The 22,752-nt window shown below is 38.5% G+C and overlaps 1 protein-coding gene across 2 annotated transcripts in view; it reads right to left on the bottom strand.

Annotated features, from left to right (window-relative positions):
- Positions 1 to 2,108: 2,108 nt before the first annotated feature.
- CCDC150 (coiled-coil domain containing 150) overlaps positions 2,109 to 22,752 on the bottom strand; it is a 94,573-nt gene continuing 73,929 nt past the window's right edge. The window contains exons 17-28 of one of the 2 annotated variants that reach the window (XM_025404682.1): positions 22,648 to 22,710; positions 16,808 to 16,936; positions 15,797 to 15,966; positions 14,795 to 14,888; positions 13,788 to 13,957; positions 8,882 to 9,008; positions 5,516 to 5,710; positions 5,042 to 5,110; positions 4,781 to 4,942; positions 3,952 to 4,038; positions 2,755 to 2,874; positions 2,109 to 2,462 (exon numbers count right to left, since the gene is read on the bottom strand). In XM_025404682.1, the coding sequence (XP_025260467.1) occupies positions 2,346 to 2,462; positions 2,755 to 2,874; positions 3,952 to 4,038; positions 4,781 to 4,942; positions 5,042 to 5,110; positions 5,516 to 5,710; positions 8,882 to 9,008; positions 13,788 to 13,957; positions 14,795 to 14,888; positions 15,797 to 15,966; positions 16,808 to 16,936; positions 22,648 to 22,710 (1,503 nt within the window). In that variant the 3' untranslated portion in view covers positions 2,109 to 2,345. Of the gene's footprint in view, positions 2,463 to 2,754; positions 2,875 to 3,951; positions 4,039 to 4,780; positions 4,943 to 5,041; positions 5,111 to 5,515; positions 5,711 to 8,881; positions 9,009 to 13,787; positions 13,958 to 14,794; positions 14,889 to 15,796; positions 15,967 to 16,807; positions 16,937 to 21,689; positions 22,284 to 22,647; positions 22,711 to 22,752 lie in introns of those variants that run through there. The other variant, XM_025404683.1, reaches the window with a different exon arrangement.

Here is a 22,752-nt window from a genome sequence, read left to right as displayed (position 1 = left end):
TTCCTCCAGAGGAGCTGAATGCTGTGTCCTCACATGGTGGAAGGCAGAAAGGCAAAATGGCCCAAGTTAGTTCCCTCCAGCCCTTTAATGAGGCACTACTCCATTCATGAAGGCAGAGCCCCAAAGGCCCCCCACTTAATACCACTTCCCCAGAGGCCCTAAAGGCCCCCCACTTAATACCACCAGAGTAAGAATTAAGTTTCAACATGAATTTTGGAGGGGACACATTCAAACCATAGAACCAAAGTAGTTATAGGTAATAAAATAGCCATGAATTATTTTCTTTTTCCAACCAGAGAGGTATATGTACCAGTGCTAACACTTCATATTGTACCTGGGTTAACAAAATAGTTGTTTGATGTCTGTTGTTCAGTCTCAAATGCTTCTACAGAGCCACTGTTCTAACATATGATAGAGGACCAAAAGGGGGCACAAAGAATAAAATGTTTACATCCTCCCAAATACAGATTAAGATTGATCGTTTGGAAGCCATAAGAACAAGCAGCTAGTTTTTAACTACCAGTTTTTACCAGTTTTTAACTTGTCCATTAGATCAATGACAACTTTTTTTCTTTTTTCTTTTTTTTTTTTTTTTTTGAGACAGAGTTTCACTCTGTTGCCCAGGCTGGAGTACAGTGGCGTGATCTTGGCTCACTACGACCTCCACCTCCTGGGTTCAAGCGATTCTTGTGCTTCAGCCATCCAAATAGCTGGGACTACAGGTTTGCACCACCACACCTGGCTAATTTTTGTATTTTTGATAGAGACAGGGTTTCACCATGTTGGCCAGGCTGGTCTCAAACTCCTGGCCTCAAGTGATCTGCCTGCCTTGGCCGCCCGAAGTGTTGGGATTACAGGCATGAGCCACTGGACCTGGCCAACTTGCCTTTTTGTACATGCTTTTACAAGCCTGAAAACCAGCAAGAGTCCTTTATTCCTTAAGTCAAACAAACAGAAATGGACCCACTCCAATTAACATGCTTCTGAATGTGAATCAATAAACAATAGTCTCACTTCAGTAACTACACTTCTACAGATGTCAATATGAATTCCATATTCCCAAAGAACCTACATGAGATTAACAGTCTGCTCTGCTCAAGGAGGACTATGCCTGAACAACAATTATCCCTTACTATATAGTGAGTGATAAATGTAGCTTTGTTTTTTTCTATCAGATATTGAGTAGTAGGCTCATCAACCTTTGACAGTCTTATATTTGATATTATTTTCAATTTCATGATTGCTTACTTGATTTAGGTCCTGATAATGTCAGCAGCAGCTATGATTACTTGAGTATTAATTAAGTCAGGTATTATGCCATCCATTTACATATGTTAAATCTGGATTACCTAATCCACCACTCAACATCTGAAATAAAAGATGAAGATGAGCTTATTCCTTAACTATAGTAAGGAAGAGCTATGTTGGTCAGGCATAGTCTCCCTGAGAAGAACAGACTGCTGCATTCTGTAACTTTTTTAATGACCAAGGAAGCTGTAAATATAATATCTGAAATGCCTTATTTGAGAATAGAGATATTAGTCATTTATTTTTCTTTTATTTATTTTTTTTTTGAGACGGAGTCTCGCGCTGTGTCACCCAGGCTGGAGTGCAGTGGCGAGATCTCGGCTCACTGCAAGCTCCGCCTCCCAGGTTCACGCCATTCTCCTGCCTCAGCCTCCGAGTAGCTGGGACTACAGGCGCCCGCCACCACGCCCGGCTAGTTTTTTGTATTTTTAGTAGAGACGGGGTTTCACCATGTTAGCCAGGATGGTCTCGATCTCCTGACCTCGTGATCCACCCGCTTCGGCCTCCCAAAGTGCTGGGATTACAGGCTTGAGCCACCGCGCCCGGCCGATATTAGTCATTTAAAAGATATGCTGGTAATTACCCAACACAGAAGTGTGTCAGTCTGCAAGACAGTAGAGGAGTCTTTACCATTTTTCACACAATTCTATTTTCAGGGATTATCTACTGCATGTTAGAGGAGGATGTTTCATTGAAGCAAAATATCATATCGTTTAGTAGCAATATCATTTAGAACCTTGCTAAAAGCTTTTTCTTATACTTATTAGAAAAACAGACAAGAATCATGGAACAGCATCTCCTATCATAAAACAAATTAACATAAATTTATTGGGTGGAAAATGCAAAAAGGGACCAAAAAACGGGGTAGCTTTGTACTGATATAATAGTTCATAAAATGATAAACTCAGGTCCAAAATCTTCAGCCCACATCAAAGACTTCATGTTCTTATGACTCTAGAAACAGGCCAGCCCTGGCTGCTGGGCTCGTGGAATCATGGAGTGTAGCTACACATAAAGAAGCTCCCTTGTCAAGGACATCACTTCCTCTGTACCTCAGAATGATACTTCTTGGGCATAGGCCTAAGATTCTGTTTTTTCTCCCATCGATGCAGAACAGATTGGTTGGACATGACATCATGTTTTACATCTTGGTCCTGTTGGAAAGAAAACACACCTAACACTGACTGTTCAAAGCTAACTGCAGCAATCTGCACCTGTTTTGCCTCTACACATGTCATGTATTCATGAAGACAGGTGATTCTAATCTAAAAAGTTTGTGACAGGTGGAACTTTGTAAGAAAAAGAAATTAACTGGTTTGCTAGCATTAGTGTAAAGAAACTAAAGATTAACAGAGACAGTATCAAGATAATGAGAGAACTTTAGTAATTAGAAATCTGAGAAGCAACAAGTAGAAAATTGCTTAAGACATCCATGTCTTATCTTACCTTTTCCTGCCACCTGTCTTCCCCAGAAGGCCTCTGCAACCGGTTTTTTGTCAGCTCAAGTTGTAGACCATCAAACCTGTGTTTAAACCAGCGATGGGCTTCTTCCAGGTTAGCTGTTATCTGAACATACAAATATCACCATTAAAAGACACAAAGAAAGAGTTACAAGTTTTTTGTGTATTAGTTGCAGAGATTTTTTACTTAGAAATTAAAAGACCCAAATTCTGACTGCATGTTCTTTGCAACCTATTTGCACAATATACTTAACAACCTATATATGAGAGTAATTTCTGAGTGAGGGGTTAAACAATGCATGCAGACTTGCTGCTTTCCATGCATTTGTTAATGTTTCCTGGATGTGAAGTAATGCAAGAGAGGACCCAGGAGAAAATTAAGAATGAAGGTACAAGATGGCTTTGAAAATGAAAAAATATATGAACTCTTAAGAATGTAGTAGTTCATGGGCCAGGTGTAGTGGTTCACATCTGGAATCACAGCACTTTGGGAGGCCAAGGCTGGTGGATCACCTGAGTGCAGGAGTTCAAGACCAGCCTGGCAACATAGTGGAACCTCATCTCCACCAAAACTTAGCTGTGCATGGTACACCACCATGCCCAGCTACTTGGCTACTTGGGAGGCTCAAGTGGGAGGATCATTTGAGCCTAGGAGGTGGAGGTTGCAGTGAGCCAAGCTTATGCCATATACTCCAGTCTGGTGACAGAGTGAGATCCTGTTTCAAAGAAAGGAAAAAAAGTATGATTTGAAATACCCCCCAAAAGGCTAATTTAAGTTTAGAATAGAAAAGGCAAATTCACAAATTAGTTAAATGGGGTCTACTTTACTTTTTTAGTTATTGATTGATGGAACAAAGAGCATCCACTTTCAGTAGGGTCATGTCAAATAATAATGCACTAAAATCCACACATATGCTGGTTTTTCCTCATATTTAGTAGGGAGATTTGGACTTCAGGTTTAATATTTTAGCATCGCGTTATCTCTCATCTATCATCAGGACACAGACTCTTAATCTAAAAATCACTTCTTTACAATAGAGACTACACTTGGGAAGTTACTGGTTTTTCCCTGTTGCATTCCTGACAACTCTGTTAATGAAGGATTTCATATTGACTTGGGTTGCTTCAGGGTTGTTGTGTTGAAGGAAATGTGTAAGTCTTTATGTCCATGGGTCTGGCTCACCTGTTCTGATTCCACACTGGCTTCTTTCAGCTTATTCTCTGTTGCCTCTTTACATTTCTTCAGGTGTCTGATAGTTTCTTCCAATTCCTGAAAATGTGATACAGAGATTTTTATAAACTTCCAACATACCATAAGGAATCAAATGCTTCACTGTTATAATAAATGGGCAACCAAATATGAAAATAGGATGGAGTGCCTTCTAACTTCAGGTGCTACTGACATATGAGATAAAAACTGTTATTTTCAGTTTAACCTATAGTCTCCATATCTACATATGTGGATATGATTACACATTTTGATTTTTTATTTATGGATTCTGTTGAGGAAAGTGATTAATATCTCTTTTCAGAACTGGAGAGATACTTCTCATGACAAATCCTATTGAAAGACAAGAGCTCAGTGATCTCTTGAAGTCCCTTTTCAGTGATATGACGTTATGCTTTTTATTCATTTAGGAATACCTAAGAGTCCTGTAACAACAACAGGTGTATCTGTGCTAGCAGAAGAAATGAGGTGTATAAAGTTCCTGAAAGGCTATGGAATTCAGTTCAGAAGTCTTACTTAGTAACTGATACTTTGCATATGTAAGCCCTAGATGTTCTTCAAAATTTGACGTTACTTTTATTAAACTGAAAACGGAGAACATTTGCCGTATTCAAACTACAGTCTTCTTCCTAGATACTATTATTCTAAGGACTTAGCTAAGATAAACAATTTGTAAATATGTGTTGTCTTCTGTAGACTCTAGAAAGTCTAGGTGCAATACTGCTGGGCTTGGCACATGTCATTTGCTGACGATCTTTAAGATAAATCTTAGGAAACCTTTTACCTGGCACCGATTCTCTAGCTCCTGCCTTATTTTCCGCTCTGCTTCTAGGCACAGCTCTTGCTGTTTATTCCGCACTGAGGCATCATATTGGCTCTTGGCCAACATCTGCATCTCTTTCTGCAGGTTAGTCATTTCACACACAAATCTCTGGATACTCAAAGACTGGAAGGATACAAAGACGGAGACATTTGGTGAACCCCCTCCAAGTTTGAGATTTTGCATGAAAGGTAAACACAGAGTGTATGGAAATCATCTATCTACCTGTTCATAGTTTTTTTTCTGATATTGATCCTTAATTAGCTCCATTTGCTTCAATTCTTTTTCTATTTGCTAAAAGTAAATGGAAAATAACATAAAAAGATGATCAGTGGAAAAACTGGCTTGCTCTTTTTGCCTGTAAGATGACAGAAAGATTCCAATATGAGACCCAAAGTTACCAGTTCCTGCTGAGCTTTCTTTCCCATCTGGCCCACTGATCCCGAAAGAGCAAAGTCCAGTACAATCAACATGGAAGGGACAGATGGGGAACCAGAATGTGACACTGGCAGCAAAGGAGAAATCAAACATTTACACAGCAGCGTCTCCACTGAAAAAGTCTCCCCAAAAGCAACTGGCTGTAATTCCCAGAGAATACGTGGGGCTGGTAGGGTTCTAAAACCTGTCTTCCCCAGACACCACTGACTGCCTACATCCTCATAGGGTATCCAGGAAGTGAGAAGAGGTTTCTCATACAACCTTCATCCTTTCTATATTCTGAGCATTATTCGCCTTAGCTGACAAGTGGTGCTTAATTTGGGTCTTTTGATTCTTTATTTTCTCCTTGTTACTTTCTAGTATTTTTTCTAGCTCCGCAAGTTTCTGTCGCAGCTCTCGGTTGGTCCGGGACACTTCCACTGATCTGAAGTTAGCTTCATCAAGGGCTTTCTTCAGCTTAAAACACAAGGGAAAAAATTGAAACATTTTTACTTTCCATCAAGAGAAGCTTATGTAGTTTTGTCCTTATATTTTGTTATCTTTGGATTTTCTTTTAAAAAGGAGAGTTAGTGAGGCAATAATAATGTCTGATTAAGCAGATTTATGGAGCAACAGACCAAGTGGTTTTCATAATTTTTATCACTGAAGAACAAACTTTCTTGGAATAAAGAATGTAAATGTATATTCATCATTTGCATTTTAAGAGCATGGCTTTGGAGTCAGGCCTCTGTCCAAATATCACCTTCAGCACTTACTGGTTGAGTGATCTGGGGCAATTAACTACCTTAAGCCTCAGGTTCATCATCTGAACAGTGTGTGTATAGCCTACTTCACAGAATATAAATAACAAATTAAATTAAGATCATATAGAGAAAGAAGTAGAGTTTGGCACACACAGTAATTACTCTGTGATTATAATGCTATAAGCTCTTCTCTGTCACTTGCAACCTCATTTCTGAAGAAATGAAAATGAATTATATGGCAGTTTATATAAATATCTGTCAAGTTATTGACTGTCATGGCATATATTTTTATAATTTTGCTTTTTGTTCTCAAGGATTTTAATAAACTTATCTCGTGAAAAAAACTGCATAGTAATTACTTAAATAATCTTACAGAGTTCCCGTCCTTCTAATATGCCCTTAAACCACTGCCACTCAAAAACTTTAGGAAGAGGAGGCAGTTGAGAAGGGAGAAGACAGGAAGGTGGTATTCTCTATGTCTGCTAGCATTTAACACAGCAAAGAGTGAAGTCAAGGATATCTGTACCTTTTCTTTCTATACTAGTTCCTTCTTTTAGATCCTAACTTTACACTACAGTCTTTTATTACTGCCCAACTAACTTCCTGTTAGATATTCCAGTTACCTCAATCACAGCCTTTCTAAAACTGGATAAGCACTAACAACTATCATTTACTTTGTAGTGATTATTATGTTCAGGTACTGTGATAATTACTTTAAAAATGCTTTCCAATTTAATTCTCAAGATAAACTTGAAAAATAGTTGTGGTAGTTTCCATTTTATGACTGAGGAAACTGAAACTCAGAAATTAAGTCACTTACACAGTAAATTAACACGTAGCTAACAAGAGGCAGAGCTGGGACTCAGGCAGTGCTCTGTGAGCCCATTGCTGCTGCCAACTCCTCACTGCTGTCACTCCCTCACTGTCACTGATCCTTCTTCAAAGGATTTCATTTTGTAAGTATTTTTTTTTTGTGTGAGACGGAGTTGCGCTCTGTAGTCCAGGCTGGAGTGCAGTGGCACAATTATCAGCTCACTGCAAGCTCCGCCTCCCAGGTTCATGCCATTCTCCCGCCTCAGCCTCCTCAGTAGCTGGGACTACAGGCGCCACCACCACACCCAGCTAATTTTTTTGTATTTTTAGTAGAGACGGGGTTTCACTGTGTTAGCCAGGATGGTCTCAATCTCCTGACCTCGTGATCCCCCCACCTCGGCCTCCCAAAGTGCTGGGATTACAGGCGTGAGCCACTGAACCCGGCTGTAAGTATTCTTAACAATGATCTCTGACTAAAGGTACATTTCTACATTTAGCACACCTTTATGTTCCCTAATTCTTCTATAAAAAGAATTTGCTTTTTATAACATTTGTATTTATATAGTGCTTTGCAATTCACAAAATTGTTTTATATACCATTATTTGAGTTTGATTTTGTGAATCATCTGTCAACTGCAACTACTAAATGTAACAAATTTGGTGAAACACAGACCAGCCATGCCAACCAAGGAATTATTTTAATCCCTCCTTCTCCAGGATACAACATTTAATGTCTGTTTGATAATATCTTTTCTTTTTTTTTTTTTGGAGACGGAGTCTCCGTCTGTCACCCAGGCTGGAGTGCAGTGGCGCCATCTAGGCTCACTGTAACCTCCACCTCCCAGGTTCAAGCGATTTTTGTGCCTCAGCCTCCTGAATAGCTGGGATTACAGGCATCTGCCACCATGCCCAGCTAATTTTTGTATTTTTAGTAGAGATGGAGTTTCACCATGTTAGCCAGGCTGGTCTCAAACTTCTGACCTCAGGTGATCCACCTGCCTCATCCTCCCAAAGTGCTGGGATTACAGGCATGAGCCGCCTTGCCCGGACTGTTTGATGATTTTTCTATTAAAATGGGCTTTCTGACTTAATTGTTTTCTATTTTCAACTGAACTACTTTGCTTGGCCCTAATCATCTAATACTCAAATTAACGGTTATAGTTTTCTTGAGTCTCCATGCCTCCAGTTTCTCTTCATTATCCTCTACTGTCCTCTGTTGTTACATTAACCTTCCTAAACTTATGCTTCTATCATACCACCCCCTGCTCAGAAACCCACAGTGCTCCATTTCTACCTGAGTTCACATCCAACATTTCTATAACTAAGGCCATCCATCAGGTGGTCCCATTTAAGCTAACACTCTTTCTCTAACATTTCCCAAAGTCTCTGCTCTAATCAACAGAGGCTACTTTTCATCTGCTTGCATGTCCTGTTCATTTTTGTAAGTAAGCTTGGCCAGTTTTGTAAGGTGTCCAGTCCTGCCATCTCTGCTAGTCTCAATCCTGTACTCTCATTAAGCTTCCCTTCTTCTATCAACCAAATGGCCTAAAATAAACTTTCTCTTACTTCGAATTCCTTCAAAGTTGTACACAGCCTCTCCTACCCAAGAAAGTTCTCTGATGTTTTCCCTATTTGTCTCATGTCCGGAGTGGAGATCCTAAACAAGGGTCATTTGGCACACACTAGGGCAGGACCATATCTTCTACTGTTTTCTCCGTGTCTCTCAGGACATGGTAGATGCAGAATAGATGCCAGTTAAGTGAACTGAGAAGACAGATGATTTCTCTTCTGTCTATCACATGGCAGTCTCCTTATTCCTCTATCCCTCTTGCTTATCACTCTCTGATGGAAAATCTCCCACCAAGGCACACCTTTGCTGGGCAGAGAATTATGTCAGAAACTTTTTTCTTGTGTGCTGCTTTACAGAGAGGTCTTAATTACATCTGGCCTGGTGATCAAAGGGGGACAAGAGGAGTCAAAGGCCAACTGCAGCCATTCTCTGAAATCCCAGAGCTGCTTTTCCTCCTAAGAGGCATTCACCAAGAGAGAAACTTTCCTCATGACTCTATACCTCAGCCACTTCCCGTTGTGCCACTTTCTTTGCAGTTTCTCTCTCAGTTTGAAACTGCTTTCTTAGGGCTTCTATGCGTTCAGCATGCAATTCTGCTTCCACTTTGGACTCTTCAGTCATCTGGTCTCTGTTTTGAAGAAGAGAGGTGATAAGTCACCTTTAGAAATCATTTTAGGAGGTAAGAAAGTTTTGGAGGGGAGTGTGCAACTCTCCAAAAGGTATGTGATTTATAAACAAGCAGCCTATCAGTAGCCTGGTGAACCTAATTTGGAGCTCATTAACAGAAGAAAAAAGAAGTGAACTTACCTGTAGCATGAAAAAACATTAATTCTACGTAAAAATCATCAAACAGCCCGGGCAAGGCGGCTCATGCCTGTAATCCCAGCACTTTGGGAGGATGAGGCAGGTGGATCACCTGAGGTCAGAAGTTTGAGACCAGCCTGGCCAACATGGTGAAACTCTACCTCTACTAAAAATACAAAAATTAGCTGGGCATGGTGGCGGGTGCCTGTAATCCCAGCTATTCAGGAGGCTGAGAAACAATTAACTCATTTTACCAACCAAATGAGTAAAAAACTCACATCAAAGAAAAATATTGGAGGAAGCAGAAATACTTTAAGAGATATTTGCTTTTGTCTTTTCTCTTGCCTTTGTCTTTTCAAACAAAACCATTATTTTAGCAAAGGGATTAAGACTATGGGTTTTGGAGTCAGCCTGCTACTGTCTGGATTGTAATCTCAGCTCTAGTAAGATGATGTCTTTTTGCTAGCAGCTATTTACTACTCAAGTTTTAACTTGTAATAATATTGTTTCCTTATCTTTAAACTGAGAGCCTTAAATTAGATCAGCATTCCTAACTTGAACTCCTTGGTCAAGACCCATGATTAATCTTCTGAGGATGCTGGAATTCCCGGAAATAATATGCAAAATGTGTGTGTGTGTGAGGGATTGTAGTTGAGTCCATAGCTTCTGATTTTTAAAAGGATAAGTGACTCCAAAAAGGACTAAATGGATTTAAGCAATTACTAGGCTTCTTCCAGCTTTAACATTCTCTGATCCAGCTGATAATGACTTACTATATGATTACTCGAGTTATTGGTTCTTTCTCAAAGGATAGGAGCCTGCCCTGCCATGAAATCATCTTCATTTCCCCCCTCTCTCCTCCTGACCATCTCTTGCTCTTATTTGTATAATACATCCATGTTCTCCATGTGTCTCTAAAAGCACATCTACTAATGGATTCAGTTTCTCCACTTAGCAGCATTCAGTGACTTGGTCTCTACATGAGACTTGCAGGAGGTAACTTCAACTGTCCCTCCAGTACCCCAGGCAGGAATGTATCAATACACTTTGGTCATCACATCTAAAAATTTGCTGACACCTGTCCTCAAGGCACAGCATAAAGGGATGGAGATCCTAAAGTTACTGGATATAATTGTGGTTATTTCTTACATTCCCACACTCCTCCCCATACCCACCTCAATCTGAAAAATGAGCAAAAAATTCATGGAGATATAGAAAGGGAACAAAACCATCATTTTTACAGTGCTGTATTTTGATTTTCTTATAACTTTCTAAATTGCCTTTAAATTTATTGTGCTTATATCGAAATGATTAAGACTATAAGTTTTGGAGTCAGCCTGCTGCTGCCTGGATCCTAATCCCAGCTCTAGTAAGATGATGTCTGACCTTGAGTATGGTACACCACCTTCCCCTGCTTGTTTCCTTATCTTCAAAATGGGAATAATAACAGTAACCACCATCATAGGGTAATAGTTTGTACTAAAGGAAATAATGCATGTGAAGTCCTTAGCATATTACCCAACATATCATGAGCATGTAACAGATGTTAACTATTGTCATCATCTAGCTCTAAAAATTCAAATTCTAAATTTTAGTTTTAAATTTTTTATTAACTTTAAATTTTAAAATTTCTCTCAAGTCTCTACCTCTGCCCTGAACCCCCACATAGCACTTCAACTTCAACTCTTACTTTCTTCTTCTTTTTACTGTGGTAAGAACATTTAATATGAGGTCTACCCTCTTCACAAATTTTAAGCATACAATATAGTGTCGTTCATTATAGCTCTATGTTATACAGCAGATCTCTAGAATGTATTCATCTTGCTCTTTTTTTCCTAAGGAAAATCGCAGACCATCTACCAATCAGCCTCCTCAACAGTCTTCTGAAGACTCACCCAGCTTCTGCTTCCCTCTAGTCCCAAAGGAAGAAATATCCAACCTCATCTTTAAAGATAACCCTTCCGCTTTGACTCCCTCTTTCTCCAGTTCAATCGAGTTCTTTCCCATAATCTTTAATCATGGTCCAGTTCCTCCCATCCCAAAAACAGGACAGCAACAGAATGACTTTTCCTCATGTTATACTCTTGAGCTGCTATCTGACGTTCTTTATCTTCACCATTGTCCTCCTTGCCTGCCGTTCCTCATCAATCACTTACTCCTTGTGATCTTCTGTATCTACAGAAACTGGCCATCTGGAGGATGATTGGTAGATACCTGTTGCAAAACCCAGCGGCTTCCTCTCTGGTCTCTTTGACTGTGCAGCATCTGACTCACTTGTGTTTGACTTTGGTGATACTACATTCTACTGATTCTTTCCTTACCTCCACTAAATGCTCCTTCTCTGGATCCTTCTGTGGCCTCTGTTCGCCTTCTACCTGAAATGCAGCACATCTCCAAGTTCTGACCTTGGTTCTCTCTATATACTTTTCCCATGGCAGTCTAACCCACACCAAAGCTTTAGCGTTTATCTTTTTATGTTTTTGAGATGGAGTCTCGCTCTGTCACCCAGGCTGGAGTGCAGTGGCATGATCTCGGCTCACTGCAACCTCTGCCTCCCAGGTTCAAGCGATTCTCCTGCCTCAGCCTCCCAAGTAGCTGGGACTACAGGCACGCACCACCACACCCAGGTTTGTATTTTTAGTAGAGAGGGAGTTTCACCATGTTGGCCAGGATGGTCTCGATCTCCTGACCTCGTGATCCACCCACCTCAGCCTCCCAAAGTACTAGGATTACAGGTGTGAGCCACCGTGCCTGGCGTTTAGCTTTTATCGTTATGGAGATGAATTCCAAATAGTAGCCTCTTCTTAGAACTAAGCCTACAGTTCTAAGTCTAAATTAAATAACTGTACCTAAAACCCAACAAGTTCTCCAAAACCTGCTCTGTCTTCCTAACCCTGTGCACTGATAAATACAGTTCTGCATATGATTTCAGGAGGTTCAAAGATCTCAAGTAAAGCAGCATGATTCATCTTTGATGAAAATACAAACTATTATCATAAGCAGTGGCATAAAGGTAAATCCTGAAACAAATGCTGCAAGGAGACCTCTAACTCTCACCTCATACTTTTCCTGTAAATGACCTAACCATATTATTTTCTCCTTTGGTTTTGTTTGTTTGTTTGAAGCAGTAGTGGCAGGGACTACATTTTATAGTCACTAAATAATTTTCAGGCTTTGAAACAATTACTAGCCGTCTAAATCACAATTACCTAAACTGACATTGGAGAGTTTTAAATGCTGCTGCCAACAACTACATAAACACAATATGGAACAGTCTTTTTTTTTTTTTTTTTTTTTTGAGACGGAGTCTCGCTGTGCTCCCAGGCTGGAATGCAGTGGCGTGATCTCGGCTCACTGCAAGCTCCGCCTCCCAGGTTCACGCCATTCTCCCGCCTCAGCCTCCCAAGTAGCTGAGACTACAGGCGCCCGCCACCACGCCCGGCTAGTTTTTTTTTTTTTTGTATTTTTAGTAGAGACGGGGTTTCACCATGTTAGCCAGGATAGTCTCGATCTCCTGACCTCGTGATCCACCCGCCTCGGCCTCCCAAAGTGCTGGGATTACAGGCTTGAGCCACCGCGCCCGGCCGGAACAGTCTTAAGGCAGTAACATTTCAGCTGAATGTAAAATTTGCAGAAATCATATATCTGGAAAATACCATCTCTGCTGTAGCTTATACCTCTTTCCTGTATCAACATGCTCACTAATTGAAAAGAATAAGTAAGTAGGCTGAGAACAGAGGCTCATGCCTGTAATTCCAGCACTTTGGGAGGTTGAGGCAGGTGAACTGTTTGAGCCCAGGAGTTTGAGACCATCCTGGGCAACATGGAGAAACCCTATCTCTTAAAAAAAAAAAAAAAAAAATTAGCCAGGTGTGGTGATACATGCCTGTAGTTCGAGCTACTCAGGAGGCTCAGGTAGGAGAACTGCATGAGCCCAGGAAGTAGAGGCTGCAGTGAGTCATGATCATACCACTGAACTGCAGCCTGGGCAACAGGGCAAGACTCAGTCTCAAATAAATAAATAAATAAATATTTATAAAGGAATAAAGATCTACGTGCACACTGCATTTCCTTTAAGTATAAATTTTCATGGGATTTACCTAGGTATAATTTAAGGCAAAACTTTAGTCATTTGACCTGAACTGGATAGGTCTGATCTAAGTAATCTCGGGTCAAAACTGAAAACATTTCATGGCTTAACATCTGTTTAGATGGAGTCATTCCACCCAGGCTGATGTTTTTTCTTGTCTAAATCATGTCTTTAAAGGACATATAAGCTGTTAATAGGAAAGTCTTCATAGAAACATGCAAATGTCCCTTCTAATCAATATTCTTTAAGTTTTCATTTAACCTTTGAGTAAAGCAGCAGCTAGATAGTGAATGAAGGAAGAGCTGAGAAGGAGAGTCAAATGATCGTGCTCTAGCCAGCTATTATCTACTGGTGCTCAGCTATGCCTGGTTCTTAACATGGCTCTGCTGGAAGTACTAGGGCAAAGTAGGAGAAAAGAGTTTAACTGATTTATGTGAATGAGCCATTTATGTGAATGTGACTTACTCCTCCAGAGGTGCTTCCCTAATTTTACTGTGACTATACTGCTCTTACTTGAAGGTTTCCAAATTCTGTCTCTCAAGTTCTTTGCTTTCCAGTTGCTCTTGAATGTGATCTAGCTTTGTTTGCAGATGATTATTTGTCTGGAGAGCTTGTTCCAGACTCACAGCAAGTTTCCTGTTGTCTTCTCTAGCTACATCTAGAGCTTTTTGTAGAGATTCAATCTGAAAGAGAGAAGCATGTTTTCAATTCCACTGTAACAGATAGATGCAAGAAGTCCATAACACTGCATAAACACTCCTCACGTTCTATCATCAAGTGCCACCGAAACAATAATTAGTTGGAACCAGAAGCAAAGATTCCAGGTGCCTGGAATATATATATATATGTATATACATATATGAATGAGAACTTATTAGAGACACTGCTCAGGAAACACTTAGAAGGCAATGGGAAGGGCATGCTCCACTGGTCACCAGAGAGCTTTGGAAAACAGACCCAGCTTAATTTATCCTAACTTTTTAAATTTTAAACTAAATTCCCCTTCCTGATCCTATGACCTTCTGGTCTCACTCCCTTGAAGAAAAAACCTGTCCACCGTTCCTTATAGATTCTCACAGGAAAAAAACCCTTATTTATGAACTATCCATGTGTATTTTACATATGTGCATATAGATACATATGCATGTATGTACATATACCTGTGAGCACATGTGTGTGTAGGTGACTCCTTATTAATAGTGGGATCACTCAAGCTGTTTCTGACAGACTATATTTTCTAAGCCCATTAACTTCTGAAATTTTTTGTGCATTAATAAATGAATAAAAATGTAGACCATATAAGACAAAGAGATTAGTCATTATTGTGGTAGTGGTTTGCCAATAAGTGACTCATTGTAAGACAGGTCAATTCCCCATTTGTAGATATGTCACTGTCCAAAACTCAGACTTGATTGAAAAAAACATTTACCTGATTGTTTCACTTCATTTTCCCCAAAACAGTAATATCCCAGTAAAACTAAACATATCAATGTTATCATTTTTTAAAGCCTGGCCCCAACCTCACTGTTGTGCTGGTCCTCCATGACAAGCATCCTGGCCTGCCACTGGTCCACTTCAGCTTCTAGCTTCTGCACCCTCTGTTGATTGAGATCCCTAAAAATAAAAAGCACAAAAAGAGTGACTACAGAAAAGAATCATCTAGGAATGATATCATTTGGGAGTTACAGAACACTTTTCTTCTAAGAAGCTCAAATAGCATCATACGTATATATCACTAGGAAATGTCACTAGTAAAAAATATATTGCCTTTACAAAGATTGGCTTGCTGTTGAGATTTTTGCATCTACATATAATAGCCACTTATAAAGTTATTGTGAATAGTATTTTTAATACCATTCCCTTGACTTTTTAAAAATGCAAAGGCAACTTTTAAAAGATAAACAACATGTAATGTAAAAAAAGAAAAAAGAAAACTCACTTGTTCTCTCATAACATAGAGGCAATATGCCCTATTAAACTCAGACCGTTTATTCTGAGGAATAAATTTTTATTAATAAAAGGAAATTTTATTTAATTTTTGAAACATTCTATGAAGGAATTTACTTATAAAACATGGCAAGAAGTGGTTCTCAGGATGATTTACCTACAATAATTATTAATCTTGAAACAAGATAGTAATAAATGGATAATTAATTCAAACTAAAGTATGTACTTAGTTTCCATTATCTTGACAATTACTATTCTGTAGAAGCAAGAACAGAATTAGGTTTACATGGTGCAAAAAGCAAGGGTAAAACAACAGTATAGCTAATGAATTTCTAGGATATATAGTCTAGAAATTCCCTCACATCACTACACAATAGGGGCATTTTGAATTTTTGGAAATAATATTTATTTCTAATTCTAAATTTTCTCTAACTTAGTAATTCTTTAAACATATCATTTTACATTTTTTTTTTTTTTTTGTAAAGGAAGCTACATAAAGTGACTTCATTTATTGACTTGACACTGCTCCTTAGTACAATGCAGCAATACCAATGACAGGAAAAAAACACAGGTACCTTTCTTTCTTGAGGCCTGCAATCTCTGAATCCCTCCGCCCAAGCTCTATTTGTACTTTCTCCAGAGCACCTTGCATTTTACTGTGAGAAGCCAGCACATTCTCCAACATGATTGTGACTTTGCAGTTGTCTTCTTTAGCTTCTGCCAGTTGTCGCTGAAAGTTTCCCACCTAACAGAAAATGAAACAACACAAAGACATTTGATCCTTTCTGGTTACTCTTCTGCTTGTGGATCTCATTACTCCCAGGAAAGAGTATGGAAAGCAGACAAGCAGACACAGTAGGATGCTAGGGGGAATAATTAAAGTATATTTTATTTTTAGGTGGTTTCTTAAGTTGTTGTTAAGAAAAAGAAAAGCTGACCCCCAGATCCTATGGTGAACTCTGCAGCTTCCCAACTATGGTCATTTTACAGCATACACATTAACCAGCACAGAGGTGGTGCCAGGCTGGCCTCTCAGCTGACTTCTGATGGGGTCAAGTGAGAATAATACATCTGAAATGCATTAGAATTATCTGAGAAAAAAAGACTGTAAGAAAAAGCGGAAGCTGCTGAAGAATGAGGTAACTCACAGCCCTCCTCAGAGAGACAAAACCTAGCACTTGCTGACAAAGAGAAGTTTAGGATGTGACCTCTATGCCCACTAAGCACACACACACTGTTAAGGAGAAAGCATCACAGAAATCTTATCTCACATTAATAAAACATAACTATAAAGGTTATTATTACCAAGATCAGATGTGTTTCAATAGAAAAAATTAGAACTTTCTCTTTTGAGTATTTAAGACAAAGTTAAAAAAAACATTGAAAGTTTTATATATATATAATGTATTTTTAAGGGAAAAAATTTAAACTATTCTAAAATTATCTTTTCTCTAAAAAAAGAAATCTTCCCCTGATCAATCCTTTTTCTTACTAATGGAAGCAAGAAAGCAAAACATATGGCTCATGAAAGATTTCGTAAGTGCTTCTTCTCAGTGACAGACGGTCAGAAGGGACTGATTCCTTGCCTTCTTGTTTTCCCTGTCCTCCACGGCCTCGAGGTCTTCTTTCAACTTCTGACTCTCTTTCAGGGCCGCATTACGACACTTCACTGTTCGGGACAGCTCCTCTTTACTTCTTTCAAGAATAGATTTCACCTAAGTAGGAAAAAAGAAACAATAAATAACATTACAAATCAGTGACTAGAATAAGACATAGAAATTTAGAAACAAAATTTTAAATGTTTAAATATATTTATTCACTACTATAAATAAAACCCATCTTTATTAGCTGCTTATTTCTTTAAAGGAAACTACAATAAAAATATCTGCGTGAATAAACATAGACAAACCTAATATATTAATCTCCATGAAAACACAAGAATAGGGAGAATAAGACTATCTATGAAGCTGAGATGTAAAGTGGGAAATTATTATGAGACTAGCTTCCTTTTGAAAATATAAATGTACAAACATTATAAAAGCAAAGATGTATAAGTACTAAATATGGTCAAGAAAAGAGTGTTACAGCAGAATGAATCCTAATTAGAAGTAGTACAGTATTAGAACCTCCTTGAAACAGTTTTGGTAGTGCCACACCATCAGTTCAGATAATCATACTATTTTAAATATTACTCTTTTTAAACTTTTTATTTGATAATTTTAGGCTCACAGGGTGTTGCAAAAACAGTGCAGAGTCCAACATATACTTTATCCTTTTTTTTTTGAGACTGAGTTTTGCTCTGTCACCCAGGCTGGAGTGCAATGGCATAATCTGGGCTCACTGCAACCTCCGCCTCCCGAGATCAAGCGATTCTCCTGCCTCAGCCTCCCAAGTAGCTGGGATTACAGGTGTGCAACATCACGCCAAGCTAATTTTTGTAGTTTTAGTAGAGAAGGGGTTTCACCATGTTTGTCAGGCTGGTCTCGAACTCCTAACCTCATGTGATCTGCCTGCCTCAGCCTCCCAAAGTGCTGGGATTACAGGCGTAAGCCACCAAGCCCGGCCTCTTCATCCTGCTTCTTTTGCTGACTTCTCATATTGCTGTAGTTCAACATCAAAACCGGGAAATTCACATGCATACACTATTGTTAACTTGACTAACTAGATTACTTATTTTTCCATTTTTGCCATTTTTTCAACCTTCATTCATCTATGTGTGTATGCATGTGCATGTGTATGCAGAGTTTCATGCAATTTGATCCTGTTTACACAGTCACATGACTGCCACCCCCACAGTCAAGACACAGAACTGTTCCATTACCAGAGAAGAAGAATTCCCTTGTGCTATCTCTGTATTCACGCTTCCCTCCAAAAACTCCAAAAACTCATCCTGTACTCTGGCAACCACTAATTTGTTTTCTTTTCTTTCCCACACTACACTGATGTACGGTAATTTGTTCTCTATTTCTACAGTTCTGTCCTTTCAAGAATGTTACTTTAGGCTAGGCATGGTGACTCACGCCTATAATCCCAGCACTTTGGGAGGCCGAGGTGGGCGGATCATGAGGTCAGGAGATGGAGACCATCCTGGCCAATATGGTGAAACCCCGTCTCTACTAAAAATATAAGTAAATAAATAAATAAATAAAAATAAAAATAAAAAATAAATTAGCCAGGCGTGGTGGCGGGAGCCTGTAATCCCAGTCACTTGGGAGGCTGAGGCACAAGAATTGCTTGAACCCAGGAGGCAGAGGTTGCAGTGAGCCGAGCTGAGATCACACCACTGTACTCCAGCCTGGCAACAGAGCGAGACTCACTATCTCAAAAAAAAAAAAAAAAAAAAAAAAAAAAAGTTATTTTAAACATTCAATACATTTTTGAATAGGTAATACATGATTTTTCAACACCTTTTCTGAGGTATAATTGACATACAATAAGCTACATATACTTAAAGTGTGCATTTTGATAAGTTTTGACACATGCATAAGACTTTGAAACAATTAAGATACAAACATTTCCATCATCTCCAAAAGTTTCCTTATGCTCCTTTGTAATCTCCCCGCTTCTGTCTCTCTCTATTCCCACACTCCTACTGATTCTCACAGGTAACCACTGATCTGTTTTCTGTCACAATAGATTAGTTTGTATTTTCTAGAATTTTATATGGAATTGTATTGTATGCACTCTTTTTGGAATAACTTAACTCAGTGTAATTATTTTGAGAGTCATTCAATCTGCTGCATGTATCAACAGTTCTTTCTGTTGCTTAGTATTCTATTGTAGGGGCATCACAATTTAGTTATCCATTCACCTGGTGGACACTTAAGTTGGTTCCGGTTTTAAGTTATTACAAATACAGCTGTTGTGAACACCTATGTACAAGTCTCTGTGGAGACATACTTTCATTTGTCTTTGATGAATACTTAGTAGTACACTGACTGGGTCGCATGGTGGTAGTATGTTTCACTTTTAAAGAAATTCCCAAACTATTTTCTAAAGTGGCTGTACTAATAATAGGTGTGTGGTAGTGTCTCACTGTGATTATATTTGCATTTCCCTAATGACTGATGCTTAACCTCTTTTCAAGCACTTACCAGCCACATAACTTTGCTGAAGAAATTATCTGTTCAAATTTTTGCCTATTCTTTTTCTTAGGTTTTCTTCTTAGTATTTAAATTTTAAAAATTATTTTTAATACCTTCTGGAAACAAGGCCTTAATCAGATATGTGATTTGCAAATAATTCTTCCCAGTCTGTAGCTTGTCTCCTCATTACCTTCATGTTTCTGCAGAGTATAAGTTGTCAATTTTGATAAACTCCAATTTATCGCTTTTGTCCCTTCATGGTTTTGATAGCAAATCTAAGAAATCTTTGTGTAATCCAAGATCACAAAGATTTCTTCCTACGTTTTCTTCTAAAAGTTTTACAGTTTCAGGGTTTACATTTAGATCTATGATCCATTTTAATTTTTATATATTTTGTGAGGTATGGAGCAAAGATACTTTGTTTTTGCATATAGATATCCAATTATCTCAGCACCATTTGTTGAAAAGACTATCTTTTCTCTGCTTTCAGTTTTGTTGAAAACATTCATAAAACTGTTTTGGATAGGTAGTACATCCACATTATTTTTAAAGTACGAAAAGATTAAGTGAAAAACATCCCAGCCACCCAGTTTCCTTCCTCAAAAATAATGTTGCCATTTTATTATGGGTCATTTTAGACAGTCTATGCTTATACAAGTGAATGCATATGTATATATTCTTTATCTCCCCACCTCTTTTACATCCAAATAGTAAAATACTACATATACTCTTCTGAACTTTTATTGTTTAAACCTAATTTTATATATGTATATATCTTGAAGCAGTATTGCAAAACTATGGATACGAACTATTATTTAGCCAGTCTCTTACTGATGAGATTTTGGTTGCTTCCTCTGTTGCTATTGGCCAACAATACTTCAGTAAGTGACCTTGTATTTATGTCATGTGTACAAGCCAGTATATCGGTAGGAAAAAGTCCTAGAAGGACAACTGTGGGGTCAAAGTTGTGATGAATATTGCTAAATTGCCCTCCATAGGAAGTTGTACTGTTTCATAATCCCAATAATAACAAAGGAGGATGTCTTTTCCCCACATCTACCTCAACATCATAAAACATCCTTAAACTTGAGCCTGTAACATTTAAAATACTTAACTTTTTCTACAGAAAAGGATCCCAGAAAAGTGCAAAGGATGGCAACTTATAGGTCCTGATAATCTACTGAATTTTGTTCTAGAAAAGTATACAAGAATATCATTTTTAAAATTCTACCAGTTTTTTAAGTGTATATTTATCAGTATGTATATACACACACATACAAATGCAAAAGTGCCACTAGATGTTTACAGAGGACATCTAAATAGTAGTGAGGCAGGAGAATAGGGTTTGGAGGCAGGGAACTTAAAGCCGATTCATGCTGATTTCCTAAAGCTGAATCAAGGAAAAACACCAAGGTCTGGGGACAGCGAAAGTGAGGCCAATTTTTGCTGACTTCCCAAAGCTGGATCAAAAGAAAACACCTGGGTCTGGGGACAGGGAACTTAAGTCCAATTAACACCAACTTCCAAAAGCTACACCAAAAGGAAAAACTCCATCTCCCCAGCAAGTAGCAAAGGATCAAAGGCTACTACTCTCCCTACACTCCTCCCGCTTCCACCATGTCTCAGATGGAAAGGCAGAGTGCCTTGGATTGGCCACAGGCCGAGCATGGGCCATCCCTTCATCAGCATAGGGCGTCAGTTCACCTCAGCCTTTAATTAGCCACAGGCCAAATCCACAGGGACCTCAAAAGGCGTACTTAAAACCCAGAAAACTTTGTAAACTTGAAACCCAGAAAACTCCACACCCTATGGAGTTTTCATCGCTTTAATCCCTGCTTTCACTGCTTCCTTCGTCACTTTGTGCGTTTTGTTCAATTCTTTGTTCAAAACGCCAAGGACCTGGACAACTCACACTCACAGCCCTCCTTCCGTAATAGCGGCCCACTCTAGAAGATAAGCTACGGTATTTTCTATTTCTAAATATCAGATAAAGAAGAATGCTCTAATAAGTTTTCTCAAGAAAATATTTTCCAATGTTAAATTTCTTGGGGTTTCTTGAATTAATTTATTTCTATTTGAAAATAAGGCTTTATCCAAGCATTTTAGCTCAAATGTTAAGATTAGGTAGAAATTTTGACTTTTTTTAAAAAATCAAAATTATATAAAAAACTCAGTAGTTACTGTTATGTCAAATTTTCTATGTCTAAAACTAATTATATGATGGCTAGGATAATGGTTTCAATCTATATTAGTCTTTTTTCTGTTTGTGAAGAACCTTATTTCCTAGTTACTCATATCTTCAAGCATTATCTTTCTGGATTAATACTTCATTCTTGTATACATTTAAAATTTCCTGAAGATTTAATTTGTGGTCTTCACTTACCGAGTCCCGTTTAAGAAAATTTGGTGATTCGTCATTTACTAAAGGTCTTGAGGCAAGAATCTCTATTTTGCCTTCCAGTCTTCCCTCCATGGTTTTAATAGCATTCAAAAGAGTCTTTAGAGAGATCCTAGAGTCTCCAATATCCTGAGATGTTTTCACAGAAGGCAGGTTAGGTGCAAAGCTCACACGGCGTGTAGAGTTTGGAATAACACTAGGCAACCCAACTGATGACGTTCTCTCCTTTATACTGTTTACATGGGACCTAGAGATTTCAGGGGATTTTGAAGATGCAGGCCTCTCTGGAGATTTTCTTTTTCTTAAAGGCATCATCAATTATTAATAAAAACAATAAAATCAGCTAAACCTATAGTTATTTTTCAAGGAATAGCCACTTTACTAGGAGAAACAACACAAAGTGTTCTAGAAGGAGCCGTAATGGAAAATATATTTGAAAATGTGTTTCTCCGCTTTCAGAGTGAAAAGATCACACTGTAAAATATGACCCAGCGAAGAAACAGACCTTACGCCAACTTCCCTGTCAGTGAGCCCCTGTTAGAGAGCGCATCTAATGAGGCCCTTTAACAACTCTGTGACCTCATCACTCATCAGCAGAGTCAAGTGGTTAGAACCCTATGAGTATTCCATTTGAAAACATATTTTAGTTCCTTGGTTACCAGGAGTATAGATACACAAATATCATAGACACAGAAGTTAATATGCTTTTATTAAGAGTTAACAATTTAAAAAATAACCTAATGATATGCATGCTAAATTTGTAAATAATTGAAATGAGTCACTTTCTTCTGGTAACACCTTCCTGAGGTATGTTCTTCACTAAATGTTTTTGTTATCTTGCTTAACTTTTTCTATTCATTTGTTAAAATATTATGTGACCTATGAAAGGCTTTTAGCCTCAAGAGCCACCATGCTGACAAGTAAGCACTTTCATTACCAATACCTCTCTCAGATGAGCATCTGCTTGTTGCAGGTGTACCCTCTTGGCACTGAGTTCTGAGTTTGCCTTTAATTCAAAAAAACAAGGATACTTGTTCCTCACAACTGC

Source organism: Theropithecus gelada, chromosome 12 (genome assembly GCF_003255815.1).
Source record: "Theropithecus gelada isolate Dixy chromosome 12, Tgel_1.0, whole genome shotgun sequence".
In the NCBI taxonomy this organism is placed as follows: domain Eukaryota; kingdom Metazoa; phylum Chordata; class Mammalia; order Primates; family Cercopithecidae; genus Theropithecus; species Theropithecus gelada.
Note: the sequence above shows the minus strand (reverse complement) of the source record. Positions and strands in the feature narration are given on the sequence as shown.